The sequence below is a fragment of the Colobus angolensis genome, unplaced genomic scaffold, assembly GCF_000951035.1.
Source record: "Colobus angolensis palliatus isolate OR3802 unplaced genomic scaffold, Cang.pa_1.0 Scaffold15, whole genome shotgun sequence".
NCBI lineage: Eukaryota > Metazoa > Chordata > Mammalia > Primates > Cercopithecidae > Colobus > Colobus angolensis.
The window spans coordinates 16,347,577-16,366,697 of NW_012114599.1; the positions used below are offsets into that span (position 1 = coordinate 16,347,577).

Genomic DNA, 19,121 nt, shown 5'->3' on the forward strand with positions numbered 1-19,121 from the left:
GAGGGATGGAGCAGGGATGGTGTCTGGAAGATGACACTGAACCTCAGTCTTCCAGAATGAGTGAGAAAAATCCAGGGCTCAGGGAAGGAGAGGTTAGGAGGATATTCCCAGCAGAAGGAGTGGACGACAGTCAAATAATTGCACAGTGACATGGGCAACCACAACCAGTCTGACGTTGCTGGAACCAACAGGTGAAGAAGGAAGTGGTGAAGCCAAGATGAAAAGTAGGGGCCGCATCACAAGACTCATCTGGTGAAAATACTATGCAAATGTCAAACAACTGTATTTTGGTGGAAAGGTGGCTAAAGCAGGAGTTTGAACTAAGATTAGGATAGTCTTAGCTATATTATTAAATAACTATGTCTTGTGAATAATTCTTGAATAATTATCTATGTTTTTGACTAGCTACTGCTTATACTTGAAACCACATCATAGATTTGTACATAATTTTTGGTTGGGAATTAACTGAATTTCATAATTCCACAAAAGCAGTTATTATTCAAGTGACATTATCATTAAACCTTGAAAATTTTATTTTCCAAGTTTAATATGGATGGCAAATGAATTAATGTTTTAATTGCAAATTTTCGAACCAAATAGGTATTGACTCCTCAAGTTCCATCTGCCATGTAGTGAACATGGCTATTTTTCTCTAAGAATAAAGAAAAAGAAAAGTCTTGCTATCTATAAAGTCTTGAATTTGATAATTTTTCTTCTCCTTCCCATTTAACTGCTCTAATTACAAATATGTTTCATAATGAGTTTGACGTGAAGAAATCACATCTTGTCAGACAATGAATACAAATTATTTTCTGTGTGAGCATTTGTTGGACCATATTCCAGGACATCTGATGATATTCAAGATTCCTTCCAGCCTTGTCAATCCTGGAATAGACTGAGGAAATACAGCTGCACAATTCAAAGCATCCTTTTACAGGTATCATTCCTGGACACTGAAGCTCCTGGCAATACTTTGCCTTAAATGCACTAAGGGGGTGCATTTAAAAGACAGACAATCTATACCACACACCAGACTACTTCCCGTGCCGAAGGGAGTCTAGAGTTCTGCATACTCATTTAAGAGTTTAAACAGATGTTCTTGTTAAAATTCATTTAAATGTAAAGTCATACTTTTATATTTCTTACTGTCCCTAAGAATTTCAGAAGCCATAGGATTTTTTTTTTTTTTTTTTTGAGACAGGGTCTTGCTCTGTTGGCCAAGCTGGCGTGCAGTGGCAAGATCATGGCTTACTGCAGCCTCAAACTCCTGGGCACATGAGATCCTCCCACCTCAGCCTCCCAAGTAGCTGGGACTACAGGCATCCACCATCAAGCTTGGCTAATGTTTTTGAAATTTTTATTCATAGAGAAAAGATCTCACCATATTACCCAGGCTGGTCTCAAACTCCTGGCCTCAAGCAATTCTCCAACCTTGGCCTCCCAAGTGCTGGGGTTACAAGTGTGAGCCATGTACCCAGCCAACATAGGGTATTTTTGCACACCCTCAAATTGTATGACAAAATCAAATTGTGATAAAGCTCTACCCAAATTACCTGCTTAAAAGCTCCTGTTGTTCACTGTGATTTCTTTTCCCTAGGGACATGTGAAACACGTTGGGAAAAAATCTAAAAACTCACCCACACACCCTTGCCCATCCTGTGGGGCTTGAAAGCCCTGATAACAGAGGCAGCGGAAGGAGCCAGCTGTATTGTCACAAAACCCGTGACTGTCACAAACAGTGTTGTTTACACATTCATCAATATCTGCAAAAAAGACATGGAACATCAGACACAAAACAAACACAGGCTGACAAACACCAGATATTAATGGATAAACAGAGGCACTCAACACATCCCGATTAGTGTGTGATGATGACATGAACATGTTTACACAGAAAACAGCTTTTAAAACATTTTACATATAAATAAAATGTTTTGATGAAAATGATTTAACAGTCAAAATATTGGGTTCTATGAAAAAAACATTTACTACTTTTCCTTAGGAAATGTTTTTAGATTGAAATGACTGCTGCAAATGCCACGCCCAGTATTACCTAAATGTTTTCAACTCTTGATTGCCAAGGAGCCTTATATTCCTACAGAGAAAATATGTGAAAATATTGTCACTTGTTTGAGTTGCAGTAAATGCTAATAGTATTTGCATCTGATAGTTACAGGTGGAAATGAGCAATGGTTTACTTAACCTTGTGGATAACATTGATCCAGACTACACAACATCCTCAGGAAGTCAAGAGAGTCTGATGAAGTCAGCAGGGTAGCCAGTCAGTCCCAGTGCCATAAGAAAACATTTTATGCCACCAATTTACAACCACTCAAGGTCCTAACCCTGCAGGCTGCTCCAGCTGATTGGCTGACTCGCCAATTCATTTTGCTCTCCACAAACCTGATGAGAGTGACCTTGTGCCTTTTTTTCTCATTAATAAAAATGTTCTTATAAAAGTGATGCCTCAATTGTAAAGTTACAACAGACTTTTAGATAGAATTCTTCTTTATCCTTACAGTTACTAATTTCCTTCTCCCTTCTTTCCTTCCTGTTCTCCTTGGGCACTGCCACATCTTACACCACCCATCGCCTGGTACTCTGCTCTCTCTGCACCGGACTTAACAGTCATGCCACATGCAAGTTTTTGGAGAAACAATTAAGAAAATGTTAATGACAGCATCCAAATATATGTGAAGAAGATTGCACTTTTATGTTCAAATAATGAAATCAGATAACAAATGTTAAAGAAAATGACAAGTCCAAGTTCACTTGACAGAGTTTAGTTTGGGGATAGTATTAATAAAATTGAGCATTTTCTTATTTATTTATTTATTTATTTATTTATTTATTTATTTTTTGAGACAGAGTCTCACTCTGTCACCCAGGCTGGAATGCAGGGGTGCAATCTCGGCTCACTGCAAGCTCCACCTCCCCTGGGTTCAGGCCATTCTCCTGCCTCAGCCTCCCACGTAGCTGGGACTACAGGCGCTAACCACCACGCCTGGCTCATTTTTTGTATTTTTAGTGGATACGGGGTTTCGCCACGTTAGCCAGGATGGTCTCGATCTTCTGACCTCGTGATCTGCCTGCCTTGGCCTCCCAAAGTGCTGGGATTACAGGCGTGAGCCACCGCGCCCGGCCACATTTTCTCTTTTAAACTTTATTTTCCCAACTCAAAACAAACAAAAAACCTACGTCCCTCTCCTTTCTGGGCGGGGCTCCTTCTCCCACCCAGACCGGTCTCTGCCTCACAGTCCCACCTGCTTATCCTTCTCCGACATCTCCAGTTATTCCTCCCCTGGATCCTACCCTCACTGCCTTCAAAAATGTCACAATTGCTTGAAAGTCGCTTTCACCTGATCATATCATCGCCCATTGTGCTTTTCTTCTCCTTGGGCACTGCCACATCTCATACCACCCATCGCCTGGTACTCTGTTCACTCTGCCCCTGGGCTTAACAGTCATGCCAAAATGTAAGTTTTTGGAGAAACAATTAAGAAAATGTAATGACAGCATCCAAATGTATGTGGAGAAGATTGTACTTCTATGTTCAAATAATGAAAGCAGGTAACAAATGCTAAAGAAAATGACAAGTTCAATTTCACTTGACAGAATTTAGTTTGGGGGGAATTAAACTTTTTGTATCACTGCAAAATATCTCAAAGGATTGTCTATACTCATTGTCTTTATTTCCTATTACAGTCTATCTGTAAGTGGAAATAATAGTATCAATATGAATAATATTAATAATATCGGTAAGTTCCTACAATTACTGGGAACATTAAACAAAATAACACATACAAAGTGCTTTGAAGACTGCCTGGCATGTAACGCAGGGAGGCATCAAAGATAGTACACATCAACCTTATTATTATTATTACTACTACTATTCCTCTTCCTTCTCCTCCTCTTCCTCAATGGCCTACAATCTTAATTCCTAACTCTTTATCCCACTGAGACTCCTATGAGAAAAAGCACCAATGATCAGCTCATCATTAAATCTCATGAACATCTTCCGGTCAGTCATCCCAGACCTCCAAGTCAGGGTGAATGCCCACTCCTTGAACACTCTCCTCCCACGTTCAGTGACAGAATGTTCTTCTTGTTCTACCTTGAGCTTGTCCTTGCCCTCTGGCAGCCACCTCTGGCAAGGTGGGTGTCTGTCAAGGCTCCGGCCCTCTCTGAAATCTGCTGTGTGCTTGGCATTCCCCTCCTTCACCCTTCCCACACTCTCCCAGTTTCAATGATCATGCTCTTTGGGATAAATCCTCCATCCTCCTCTCCAGCCAAGATTCTTCCCTGGAGCACATTTCTTGCTTTTTTTTTTTTGAGACGGAGTATCGCTCTGTCGCCCAGGCTGGAGTGCAGAGGCACGATCTCGGCTCACTGCAAACTCCACCTATCGGGTTCACACCGTTCTCCTGCCTCAGCCTCCCAAGTAGCTGGGACTACAGGCGCTCGCCACCATGCCTGGCTAATTTTTGGTATTTTTAGTAGAGACGGGGTGCAAGCACATTTCTTAATCATCTCCATTGGATCTTCTGCCATGAACTTAAACTTATCAAGCCTAAAGCTGTATTCACTGTCTTCCTACTAAACTCCATTTCCTGACTTTGGTGACTTGAATTAAAATATCAGTGAAGCCCAGTGCGGTGGTTCATGCCTGTAATCCCAGCACTTTGGGAGGCCTAGGTGGGCGGATCACCTGAGGTGGGGAGTTCGAGACCAGCCTGAACAACTTGGAAAAACCCCGTATCTACTAAAAATACAAAATGGCAGCGCATGGTGGCACATGACCGTAATCCCAGCTACTTGGGAGGCTGAGGCAGGAGAATTGCTTGAACCTGGGAGGCAGAGGTTACAGTGAGCCAAGATCGCGCCATTGCACTCTAGACTGGGCCACAAGAGCGAAACTCAGTCTCCAAAAAAAAAAAAAGGACAAATCAATGAAATTATTTCCAATTTCCAATCTAAAAAATGAATCTCTGTTACAACACTAAACACAAAAAAGACACTCAATAAATCTGTTCTGATTGATTTTCAATGTCAGCATGAGGCTGAGATCACAATTTATTTGCTGATCACAACTGTGAGGAGGAACTGCATCAGGTCACCAAATCATTTAACACAGGCCACTGCTGATTGTAGACTTTCTGAGATGGGCATACGTCAAAGAGATTATTTATATTATTCATTGAACCACAGGATTTAAGGGCTGGAAAGAAACTTGGAAATGCTTCAATTACCACTTACATACTGATGATTTCCCAGTCTCTCTCATAAATTTACCTCTGTCCTTTAGAACCACTTATCTAATACCTATTGGATATATTCATAACAAATGAATTTATTATCACTCCCCTCCTCATCTCAACTCCATTTCTATTTCCTTCATCAGCAAATCCAATCTGTCACCCAAGCCAGAACTCTTCATATCACCCTTCACTTTCTCCTATTCTCTGTCCTTCCCTGTTATGCCGTCTTTACTACCATTCCTGATATTCACACTCTTGGTGGGTCATCTTCCCCTCCAGTCTTGCCTCCCTCCCTCTATCCATTCTCCACGTAAGACTGCCAATGTGCTCTCTGCAAAATGCAAACTCACCAGTACCATTCCCTTGCTCAGAGTGTTCAGAATCTCTTCCTGGCTAAAGGGTAACCATACTCCTTAGTAGGGCATGGACCACCCTTCCTTCTCTGCCTCCTGCCTGTATGTCTGGCCACAGTTTCCAGACAACCTCGTTCCCAATTTGCACTCTGGCTCAATTAGCATACTAGAGGTCTCTGAAAGCCTCTAATTTTAATTAGTGGCTTCATTAGTGAACTGCTTCCCCAAATAGGTGAGTATGTTTTGTTCACAATAAGGAAGAAGGAAGTCAACAAGAGAAGGAAATGTTAAGAAACTAAGACAAAGAAGCACTTTCCTAAAAATGCAAAACCAAAAACTGAAGAATATATCTGAAAAATGTTTTAATTTTTAAAATACATTTAATTTTTCATGGACTTGGTGCATACTCCTTCCGTCTCTGGAATCTCCATTTCACCCCTTTCCCCTGGACTTACTCAGAAATGCCTTTTGGCCTTTCAGGAGTCAGCCCAAGGGACATCTCCTCTGCAGCACCTTCTTTAACTACTCCACGAGCAGATCTCAGGGCCTCTCCTCTCTGCTCTCAGAGCATTCTGTGCCACTGCTGTGCTTATCGAGGGCTATTTCTCAAGGTGGGGAACCTTTAACTTGACCTCACCAGCAACTTACTTCCCTACTAAAACGAGTGGAAGGATAGCAAAGGATGAGAAAGAGAAGGTAGTACCAGAAACCTGGTGGCTTTTCAATCCAGATTCTTGAAGGAAAATCTCTTGCTTTCCTTTTTATTAATTTTATGCAATTACAGCAGATGATTTCTTGTTACTGTGCACAGGAACCAAATAATTGACCTGAAGGTGAACAAGCCCCAAGCCAGTTATGAATTACTGGGCGTCTCGCAGTCTCAGACTTACTGTAACAGTGATTAACCGAGAAAGTTTAGATGAGCAATATTTTGGATTTGAATGAATAGGAAAAAATAACGTTGAATGCCTGCTGGAAACTAGCTCTTCAGCAACTAATATTTTATAAAAATGATATAATGTAACTCTCAGCAGTTTCATGTTTTCAACAATGAGGTGAGGTAATAGCTTAATAAGAGGACATTTGTTTCACTTTAATGACCGCTACAAGAAAAAACATTATTTCATTCGAATTTTCTTTGATGATGTGAGCTCTCTATTTTTCCATTGTTAGTCCTGTATATACATACCATGAAAAGAACTGCTACAATTAAGAGTAATTCTAGAGAAATAAAGCTAAATGTTAAGAAAATCCATTACATTAGAGTAGAAGTCCCAGCAAGACTAAACGAACAAGTGAAAGCCATCCTTTTTTGCTAAAGTTGAATTTGGAAGATGAAACTATATTTTGAATCATCCAAATATTATATGTTTTCGCTTAATAAAGGGTGATTCTGTTAAAACTACTGAAGCAATTTTGCTTAGGTATCTGTAAGGGCCATGCATGATACCATCGGTAATACTATCCAACGGGTTAGTGATTATAGGCGTGATTTGTCTAGTGATCAATTGTCAATTGTCAATCCAGAAAAATCAGGTGTGGTATTACAAAAATTGCTGATTCATCATGCAAGTGTTTGCTATTTATACTTTACCGAAGAAGGCAGATATAAATATTGATATTTCAATGGAAATAAAGTCAAGAAAGAATTACACACACCAAGGAGAATCGATCCCTGATGTGAATTTCCCAATAAAAAATTACATAAACGTCAGAAAGAAAAATAGAATATAGTTCTGGGTGACGGGAACTACCAGTGGCTCATTTAAAAAGTAGCAATGTTGTCAATGACTAACAGACCCACACTTTCGAGGGTCTTTATGGATCTACTTGGCAGATCCATTCTCCTTGTCCATATGCTTTTTACTTAAGACATTTTCTCAATGAACCAAAAGTTTTTACAAACCTACTGATTGTATTCAGGGAGTCTACATACGACAGAACCCAAACCCACGCACTCCCGAATTCTCAAATAAAGGTGTAAGGCCAGACACCTGTGTCACCTTCTCATTTACGTAAAGTGAACTATGAAATAAAGAACAAGTATGGAAAGAAGGCAGGGTTTTCTAAAAGAGGTTGGGGTCATGTAAACCTTGTCTAAGAACCAAAAAATTAAAAGTGTTTTAATTTTAAGAACTCATCGCTAAAATTCATAACGAATCTCAACGGTTCCATTAGGTATCTTGTATTACATGCAGAAAAGTCTATGTGTATCTGCATATATTCTGAAAACTATGTATATTGGAGAGAAAGGGATATTTGTGTCTATTTCATCAGTAAAATAATTTGGTGTTCTTTTTTTCAGATATATTCTTCAGTTTTTGGTTTCGCATTTTTAGGAAAGTGCTTCTTCATCTTAGTTTCTCAACATTTCCTTCTCTTATTTTGTTGACTTCCTTCTTCCTTATTCTGAGCAAAACATACTCACCTATTAGGGGAAGCAGCTCACTAATGAGCTTTCCTTCTGCCACCAGGATGCTCCAGAGAAGTGGATAGTGGGAATGGGAGTGTCATTTTTTTGGTAATGGATAATTCATAGGAAAATCTCCACAGCTACTGCAGAGTTGTGAAGAAATGGCCTTCCTGTCTTAGAACATTTTTAGATGAATCATATGGTCCATTTTGACTTAAAGGAAACCTGAAGATTATCCAGTTCAACCTCTTCATTTTAATAACCAGAAAACTGAGGGCTAGAAAGGGGAAGTGACTTGCCTCAAGGTTACACAGTTAGTTAGCGGGAGAGTTGGCAGAGGAACAGGGCCTGGTCAGAGAACAATCTTCTGAATCTGTTTGTGGTTCTAGCCATCACATTCTCTTACCTGTCACCATGATGACGGTTTTATAAGGTTGGTCCTAAATGGTGAAGAGAACTAACCAAACTGTGAGCCCAACAAGCACACTGGAGTTTGTCCACTACGAAGATGGAGGTCAGAACACACCATCTGTTACTCTTCAACTCATCAGTTACTGGCTTCTAGTTTTAACAAGTCTTCTTGTCCTTAAATAAGACTTAGGTATCTTTGTCCTTTAATACAAGAAATATCACCATACTTGAAATCTAGATACTAGAGCTACTGTGGGTCATGAAGAGGATATTTTTGTAGGAGACCCTTGGAAGAAAGCACATCAGGCACCCATGGCTGCAAGTCTCAGGAGGTCCCAGGACTTAGACAGGACCATGCCTAGCAACGGTGTTCCTGGATCTCTTCCTAAGAGGAAAATGGCCCACTATTTTAGCTCAGAACTTCCTAACCAACTGGAATTGGTTAAGTATTTGGTGCCAGAATCTTAGGAAAACAGATCCAAAGAAAAGGGGCTTACACTGGAAATGCAGCCCTCACACTCCTTTCTGAAAGGAACGGAAGCCGGCTAGGAGAGAGTAAATCTCAGCCAAGAAGTGGGATTGAAAGATGTTAAACCAGCTGAATAGCTGCCCAAAAGAATTTTAAAATGGCATGGCTGCTGGCCCACAAGGGATTAAGGTCTCTCTCACAGCACAGGAGGGAAGCCAGCATTAAGCAGAAGATGAGCACAAGGCCTAAAGAAAGAAAATAAAATTTAGCCAATAGGAAATTAAAAACTGGATTTGGAGATGGTCCAGGCAATACAATAGGATATGGAAAGATCCTTTTAAAAAAGGTCCACTGAGGTCTGGCAACATCGACAAGGCTGGGGAATATAGCCCATATGTGTTATGGAAAATAACTTTGTTCTAGGAGATGGGAATAGGCCAGAAACAGCAGACGACGTCCCTGGGCTGAGTCTGACTACCATGCTATACCTTGACAGAGAAGGGCAGGAAGAAAACACGGGGACCTTGATGGTCACCGGTCTGTTCTGAAAGCTAGCAGCCTAAGATAAGCAATAAGAAATGACATAGGTAACAAGTAGTTTGAAATTCAACTTTCCCATAATTGCCTTCTAGAAAAGAAGGCTGGCCAATGAGATATCTTTTTTTTTTTTTTTTTCTAGCATGGAGATGTACTACTTTCAAAAAAATTTACTTACTTATTTATTTATTTTAGAGACAGAGTCTCCCTCTGTTGCCCACACTACAGAGCAGTGCCATGATCATAGCTCACTGCAGCCTCAACTTCCTAGGCTCAAGCAATCCTCCTACCTCAGCCTCTCAAATAGCGGGGACCACAGGTATGTGCTACCATGCCTGGCAATTTTTTTTTTTTAATTTTTAGTAGAGATGAGGTCTCATTATGTTGCCCAGGCTGATCTCAAACTCCTGGGCTCAAGTGATCTTCCCACCTTGGCCAACCAGTGCTGGGATTACAGGTGTGAGCCACCACACCCAGCCTACTTAAATTATTCTGTAAAAATTACCCAGACAAGCCTCAATCCTATAGTCCAGAGAAACTAAACCAAAACTTTGCTCCATTTTTGTCAACCACTATGTAGACAACAGGTATTCAACACCTATAAAGACATCCTAATGGAAACCAACCTAAAAATCACATATATCATCCTAGTTACCCAAAAATATGGCAGTCATCCTTGATTACTGTTCCACATCCAGTCACCACATCCTTCTGATTTTATCTTTTGGTTATATCTCCAGTCTCTCCTTTCCTCTCCAACCTTACTCAAGGACACATTATCTTTCACTTGAATTCCTGCAATGGCTTCCAAACTGAGTTTTGTGCTTTCAGACACTCACTGAAGACCCCAAATTCATCTCCCATAATGATAGAATAATTTACCTACTGAAATAGTCCAATCAAATAGTTCTCTGCTTAAATCTCTTCAGTTTTCTTCCATGGGTAATGGCATAAAGGCCTTTGCCACATGCTGTCTGATCTTGCCCACACTTGGGTGCTCAAGTTATTTGCTTTTCCATCTGGCCTCTGCCCCTGCATCACCTTCTTTCCCTCTCTGTTGGATCATTCCATATTTCTTACTCCTTTTTAACAGTCAAGGTTCTTGACCTATCTACACATGCTATGTTTACTCCATCAGTTTTCATTCATTCTTGAGTGGCTCCTGAATACAAGATCACTGAAACTGCACCTGATAAGGTCATTATTTTGTAAAACCCAAAGGATTCTTCTTGTCCTCTTAGTAGAGCTCTCAGTAGTATTCAATGTAGTTGACCACTCTCTCCTTCTTGAAGAACTCTTTTCCCTTGGATTCTATAGTACCACATCCTCCTGTGTTTCTTCTTACTCCCTGGACTACTACAGGGTCTCTTTTACTTGACCCCTACATGTTGGAGTTTCTCAGAGCTTAGTTCCAGACCTTTTTTTCTCATTCTATGATCTCTCTTGGTGGCCTCACCCATTCTGGTGGTTTCCAATATGGTCTAGATCTAATGATTTCCAGTTTTTATCTCCAGACTAGACTTCCCTTCTGAACATTAGAATTAACTTGATCCAATTCCCTATGGGACACACCCACATGGATTTTCACAGGCAACTCTAATTTAGCATAACCAAATCACTCTGTTGATCTTTACAAATAAATTGCTTCTTTTTTTTTTTCTTTTTCTTTTTTTTTTTTTTTACCATGTCAGCAAATAATGCCACCAAATACCAACTTTCTAAAGCCAGGACCTATGACCTCTCTTCAACAGTTCTTCTCCTCCATGTCCTACCTCCGGTTCAACTCTGTGTTCTAAACTGGCACTAGGCTCCATCTCCAAAGCATTTTTTGAGTCATTCATTTCTCTCCATCACGTTGCCACTGCTCTAGCCTGAGCTACCAATATGTCTGGCCTGAGCTATTATAACAATATCCTAGAAGATATCCTGAGTTTTCTCCTGCTCCTCTAATCCCATTGCCAAAAAGTAACCTGGAAAACAGAAACACTGTACTTAAAAAAATATAAATTACTGAACTGAATCAAATAAAAGACTCCACTCATTATAAAGAACACAATCATTTTCTGTACCACTAAGAAAGAAAAAAAAAACTCTACAAATAAAACTATTTTGCACTGCTTTTTAAAAATCACTTCAACTGTAGGAAGTGCCCTAGCATTAAAGGTGAAAAAATGTGCATCTTTTGAGAAAGAGGAAACATAGTATATCACTGTCCTGCTCCGAATCTATCAGTCCATTTCACTTACACTTAGAATAACACCCAAACTCCTTACATTTCCTGTGAGAAGTTGCAAATTCTGTTCCTGCCTCCCCAGCCCTACCCTTGCTGAGCCTCTCTCTCCCATCTGAGTACTAATGAGGCCCGACCCTGCTCAGCTTTCAAGATCAGATGAGAGATGTATTTAGGGATGGCTATAGATTACACCTCCTCTCTCAGGACCAGGCATGGCCTTTTCCACTCCCTAGAGCGCACCAAGTTCTCTGTCTCAGAGGCTTTGCCCTGAGCTCAGCTCAAATGCTCTTTCTTTAGAGAGATCCTTTAGTCAAAACAGTCTTCCCTCCTCCTCCCTCTCATTAATCCTATTCTTCCCTTCATACTAGTGTAATTTGTGGTCATATACTTTTTGGAAAGCTTATTTGTTTACTGCTTGTTCCCTGCATATGCAGGTCCCAGATGGCAGAACCCATGTCTGTTTTGCTCACTGATGTATGTCCATAGTCTAGAATAAGGTCTGGCACATAATAGGCAGGCAATGAATGCTTGTTTGGTGCAAGCAAGCAAGTCATCTGCAATCCAGCCCTTGCCTACCTCTTCCGTGATACCTTACACAGTACATCACTTTTCCCCTCACATGTTCAACCAAAACTAATTTACTTACAGTGTCCCTAATCCTATGCAATATTTCATATTTCCAAATCTTTGCTTGTGGCATTTATTCTGCACACTCCCTCCTATTGCATCTATGTTATAGTTTTTACCCAGATAACTTTCATCTGTCCTCCAAGCCCTTTAGGGCTCAGTGGGAGACTCCTGAAAGCTTTCTTGACCCAACCTTATGCTGAAAAATGTGTCTACTCATACAACCTCTTGTTGTCCCTCCATAAATATTTATGAAGACTCTAAAAACATGAAACATCACCAAAACTACAGCACAGAACAAAGAACCACTACAGCAATGGAGCTGGGCTAGAAAAATAATTGGTGACCCAGCCAATTATCATCTCATTCGACAGCAATGGTTACATTAAAGCTGCATGGAAGGTAGTTTTAAAAATGGGATTTACAATGTAGGAACTTGTATTAGAAATTATCAAAGGCAGGCTTGAAAACCTCTTCAGAAGGAAGATAACAAAATGATGAGCAAGAAAATGTTTAGGCCAGGCACAATGGCTTATGCCCGTAATCCCAGCACTTCGGGAGGTCGAGATGGGCGGATCACCTGAGGTCAGGAGTTCGAGACCAACCTGGCCAACATGGTGAACCTTTAACAAAAATACAAAAATTAGCCAGGCGTGGTGGTGGGTACCTGTGATACCAGCTACTCGAGAAGCTGAGGTAGGAGAATCACTTGAACCCTGGAGGCGGAGGTTGCAGTGAGCAGAGATCACACCATTGCACTCCAGCCTGGGAGACAAAAGCGAAACTCTGTTTAAAAAAAAAAAAAAAAAAAAAAGCAGCCGGGCGTGGTGGCTCACGCTTGTAATCCCAGCACTTTGGGAGGCCAAGGCGGGCAGATCACGAGGTCAGGAGATCGAGACCATCCTGGCTAACACGGTGAAACCCTGTTACTAAAAATACAAAAAAATTAGCCAGGTGTGGTGGTGGGCGCCTGTCGTCCCAGCTACTCGGGAGGCTGAGGCAGGAGAATGGCGTGAACCTGGAAGGCCGAGCTTGCAGTGAGCCAAGATCGCGCCACTGCACTCTAGCCTGGGCGACCGAGCAAGACTCCATCTCAAAAAAAAAAAAAAAAGCTCAATGTTATATTTTAGATGTATGAAAGACTTAAATATAAAATAATACCGTAAGAGATAAAATACTATAAGAAATACAGATAAATACACAAAAGTGATTACAATAGAATAGGAAAATAACAAAGAGCAGTTAAAAAAAATAAAAGCACTATAAAATTAAAAGGCAAATTAAAGAATGAGGGAACTATCTGTAAAACATTGATAAATGATTATTATACTTAATACACATAATCAGTTAGAAAACACTAATATTCTACCTCAGGCAAAAAAAAAAACATTGTGAGAAGAAAGTAGCTAGATATACAAGTGGTCAGCCTCACTGATAATAAATGCAAGCTGGCCAGGTACGGTGGCTCACGCCTGTAATCCCAGCACTTTGGGAGGCCAAGGTGGGCGGATCACAAGGTCAGGAGATTGAGACCATCCTGGCTGGTCTATATACATACACACATTGTTTTCAAGCAGACAAGGATTTTTTACTAAAATTCATAATATTCTGTGCCATAACAAATTTCAAGGATTGAAGTCATTTAGAGTATATTCTCTGGCCATAGTGGTTTTAAGGTAGAAATCAGTAACAAAAAGTTAACCAGAAAATACCCAAACATCTGGATATTAAGCAAAACACTTCTAAATAATTCATTGGTCAAAGGAAAAAAAATGACAATGAACTTTAGAAATATTTTATGTAAATAACAAAATACAACATATCAAAACTTGTGGATTCAGATAAAGCCATTCTTAGAAGTAAATATATACCTATAAATAGAAACATTAGAAGATTGATAATCTAATGATTTAAATATCTACTTCAAGTAGTTAGAAATAAAGACAATTTAAACCCCAAAATGTAAATATAAAAAATATAGAAAAAATAATAGATATAAAAGCAAAAATTAATAAAATAGAAAACAAAGAGAAGAAAATCAATAAAAGTTGTTTCTTTGAAATGACTAATAACCCTAGGAAAACTGATCAAGGGTGAAACAGAAGCACAAATTTCTGAAATTTTAAAAAAGACATCACTACATATATACAGAGAAGAGGATATTATAAATAACTTTGTGCAAATAAACATGAAATTTTACCTAAATGGATAAATTCCTCGAAAAACATAACTCACTGAAACTGACATGACAAGTCAAAAGCCTGAATATTATTTTATCTACTAATGAAATCTTAACTGCAATTTAAAAACCTTTATAACGCATAGGCACAAAAACAAAACAAAGCAAAAACAAACATTCCAGGCACAAATGGCCTTACTGGTGAATTCTTCAAAGATTTTTTTTTTTTGAGACCATGATAGAGAAAACGTGAGTCCAGAAAAGCAAAGCAACAAAATAGATATTGTCTGGGTCCCTGAATTATAGACCTATATTATCAGTCCTAGATTACTGAAGCTTAGACTGCTATAAGGAAAACAAATTTTTATCTTGTTTTAAAATCCAGTCAGCGTAATTCACCACATTAACAGAGTAAAGAAGAAAATAACGTAATTATTTAAATAGATGCAGAAAAACCATCTGTTAAAATTCAAAACCAAACATGATAAAGAACATTAGCAAACCAGACATATAAGGGAAAAAGGTTAAAAAGGTTTTAACCTTTCTTAAAAGGTTTTTTAAGAAAAAAAAACCTATGACAAGCATCATATTAAATGTCTTCACTGCTGCTATCAGGAAAGAGACAAGCAAGCTGTCACCAATTCTAGTCAACATTGCAGTAGAGGTCCTAGACAGTACAGTAAGACACGAAAAGGAAATAAAAATATGTTTATCAGAAGAGAAGGAATAAAACTAGCATTGCTTACACAACATAATTGTATATGTAGGAGATGCAAAGAAATCTGCATATAAACTGCTAGAATTAACAAGTAGATTTAGCAAGGTCATGGATACAAGTTCAATGTACAATAATCAAATTTAGCTCTATATACTAGTAACAAACAATTATAAGGGTAAAAAGAATTTTAATACCATTCACAACCACATGCAAATATTGAAGACCTAGGAATAAGTCTTAAATAAGCTGTGCAAGACTTTATACAAAAATCTCCAACAAAACACTAAGACAAATGAAAGAAACCCTAATAGAGGGGTGTGTGGTGTGTCATATTCACAGATTAGATGACTCAATACTGTAAAATGCCAACCCTCCCCAAATTGATCTATTGATTCAACTCAATTCCAATAAAAATCCCAGCAGAGTTTTGTAAAAATTGATCACCCGATTATAACTTTTTTTTTTTTTTTTTTTGGACGGAGTCTCGCTCTGTCGCCCAGGCTGGAGTGCAGTGGTCGGATCTCAGCTCACTGCAAGCTCCTCCTCCCGGGTTTACGCCATTCTCCTGCCTCAGCCTCCCAAGTAGCTGGGACTACAGGCGTCCGCCACCTCACCCAGCTAGTTTTTTTTTTTTGTATTTTTCAGTAGAGACGAGGTTTCACCATGTTAGCCAGGATGGTCTCGATCTCCTGACCTCGTGATCCGCCCGTCTTGGCCTCCCAAAGTGCTGGGATTACAGGCTTGAGCCACCGTGCCCAGCCCCGATTATAACATTTATATAGAAATGCAAAGGGCCAAGAATAGCTGTGACAATCTCAAGAACAGAAGTAAAGAATTTAGAATTGACAGCACAAAACATTAAAATTCATTATAAAGCTACTGTAACTAAGACAATGTACTACTGGTACAAAGACAGATAAACCTATTAAATAATATGAATAATACAGAAATATATTCATACATATCTGACCCCATGGTTAATAAAAAAGTTTCAGATTAGTGGGAAAAAGGCACTCTTTTCAATAAATAGTGGTGACCTAATTTGATGTCCATTTAGGAAATGGAGAAATCTTGACCCCTATTTCTCACCATATGCAAAAAAATCTCAGGGGCCTTACAAATCCAAATTTAAAATGTAAAACAATAAAGCTTTTAGAAGACAACATAACTACCTCAATGACTTGAGGGTTTGCAAAGATTCTGGACATAAAAAGTACTGATCTGAAATAAAATAATTAAAACACTGGACTTCATTAAAATTAACAACTTGAGTTCACCTGAAGTTGCCATTAAAATAGTTGTTTTGAGCACTTCAGTTTGAAGAAGTTTGTTACGCAGAATCAGATAACAGAAACAATATCCAAAGAGCCAATAAGGGTATGACAAGTTGTTAAAGCTGTATATCTTCACAAAGGAAACACAAATTGAGACCATAACGAGATACCTTTACTCAGTATGGTGAAACCTTAAGAGGAATGACAATACCAATTATTGATGATAATGTGGATCTGAGACTCTTACCTTTTGCTGGTAGCAGTGTACACTGGTACTCTGAAAAACCGGCCATATATATGCAAGTGAAACACACATATATTCTATGACCCAGAAATTACACTTCTTAGTGATATCCAAGAGAAATTAGTGATTATGCCTACTAAAAGTCATATTCAAGAATATTGACAGGAAGTGTATTACAACAGCCTCACATAGGAAGCAAGCCAAATGACCATTAACAGTAGAATGGATACATAATGTAGTATATAATGAAATACTATATAGCAATGAAAATAAATGGAATACTACATATGACAAGACAGGTGAAATTTACAAATACAATGTAGCATAAAAGAAGCCAGACACAAAGGAGTACATATTGTGATTACATGTAGCTAATGTTCAAAACCAGGTGATATGGTTTGGCTGTGTCCCCACCCAAAATCTTACCTTGAATTGTAATCCCCATAATCCCCATGTGTCAAGGGCAGGACCAGGTGGAGGCAAGTGGATCATGGGAGCGTTTTCCCCAAAGCTGTTCTCCTGATAGTGAGTGAGTCTCATGAGATCTGATGATTTTATAAGTGTCTGACATTTTCCCCGCTTGCACTCACTCCATCCTGCCGCCCTGTAAAGAAGGTACCTGCTCCTCCTCCTTTGCCTTCCGCCATGACTGTAAGTTTCCTAAGGCCTCCCCAGCAATGAACTGTGAGTTAATAAAACCTCTTTCCTTTATACATTTTCCAGTCCTGGGTATTTCTTCACAGCAGTGTAAGAACAGACTAATATACCAGGCAGAACGAATCTACAGTAATGAAGTCAGGATAGCGGTAAGTGCTACGTTTGAGTATTGGATACGAAGGTGGGGAATAATCACGAGGAAGTTTGAGGGAGGTTCAGGGGGCTGGTTACCAGGTATGCTCACTATAAATGCTTGTTAAGCGGTTGCCTTATGATTTAGGCACTTTTCTACATGCAATTTATTTTTATTTTATTTATTTTTATTTATTTATTTTTTTGAGATGGAGTCTTGCTCTTGTTGCCCAGGCTAGAGTGCAGTGGTGCCATCTCGGCTCACTGCAACCTCCACCTTCCAGTTTCAAGTAATTCTCCTGCCTCAGTCTCCCAAGTAGCTGAGATTACAGGCACCCACCACCATGCCCAGCTAATTTTTGTATTTTCAGTAGAGATGGGATTTCACCATGTTGGTCAGGGTGGTCTCGAACTGGTGACCTTGTGATCCACCCAACTCAGCCTCCCAAAGTGCTGGGATTACAGGTGTGAATCACTGCGCCCAGTCCTCTACATGCATTTTAAATACCAACTTGAATGTTTACTGGAAAAAAAAGAGATAATCCACACTGCTGCATTTCCTGGTTAGACTCTCTTACCATTTCAAAATCTAACTTTGCTTTTCTATTTCCCATGCGTTAGAGGTATTGTGGCATATGCATTAGACTGAAATATTAAGCCACTCTGAGTAGTCATCTTGACCACCACTTCCTATCTGCTTATTGTAAGACATTCTAATACCCTATAACTTATTTTTCTCCAAACACAAAATGAAGTCAAGCTACTTTTTTAAAAAATGGGAATATAAGCAAAAATAAGGAACATATGTAATTGAATATATCTTTCCTTAAAAACTCAACTCCATTTGTACATGACCCACTCTGTATCATGGGAGTTATCTGAATCCTCTGTCTTCAGTATTCTACCATTCTTCAGTCTTATAGAAGGTGATGGAGAATTATTATGGAATTAAAACAAAATCATTTTCTTAGAATTATAACAGCATTGTTATGTATTTAGAACAGAATGCAATCCTAATAATAATTCTAAGATACCAGGCTTTGGAATTATCAATGTTTTAAAAAATAATAGAAGACGGAAGTAAGACCTATTTCATGTTCGAAATATAGGTCCTAGTTTACTGCAAAGCATTCATAAGGAGACACAGGGTCTGGATCAGTCCAGGCATCCAGGGCCCTCACTGGACTCATCCCCTTCCCAGAGTCTATCTGAACCACTAAGAGTGGGCTCCCAGGCCTGGTTCCTTTCCCCACTCCACATGTCCTTTCAAATGTTTAAAAATAAACAGTAAATGTTTATTTACAGAAGGGTAAAATATAAAATGCATTTTAAAACATTTTGATTTTTTTGAACATCCAAGAGTCCTAAGAATTTTTAAAGTATTTAAATTATATCAGCCAGGTGCAATGGCTCATGCCTGTAATCCCAGCACTTTGGGAGACTGAAGTGAGCGGATCACCTGAGGTCAGGAGTTTCAGACCAGCCTGGCCAACATGATGAAACCCTTTTCTATTAAGAAAATACAAAAATTAGCCAGGTGTGGTAGTGCGTGCCTGTAATCCCAGCTACCGGGGAGGCTGAGGCAGGAGAATCGCTTGAACCCAGGAGGCGGAGGC

The 19,121-nt window shown here is 39.3% G+C and overlaps 1 protein-coding gene across 1 annotated transcript in view; it reads right to left on the reverse strand.

Annotated features, from left to right (window-relative positions):
• The window catches only part of LTBP1 (latent transforming growth factor beta binding protein 1), a 282,394-nt gene that overhangs the window by 64,487 nt on the left and 198,786 nt on the right, over positions 1–19,121 (reverse strand). The window contains 1 exon segment of the mRNA XM_011935989.1: positions 1,638–1,763. Within this exon segment, the coding sequence (XP_011791379.1) occupies positions 1,638–1,763 (126 nt within the window).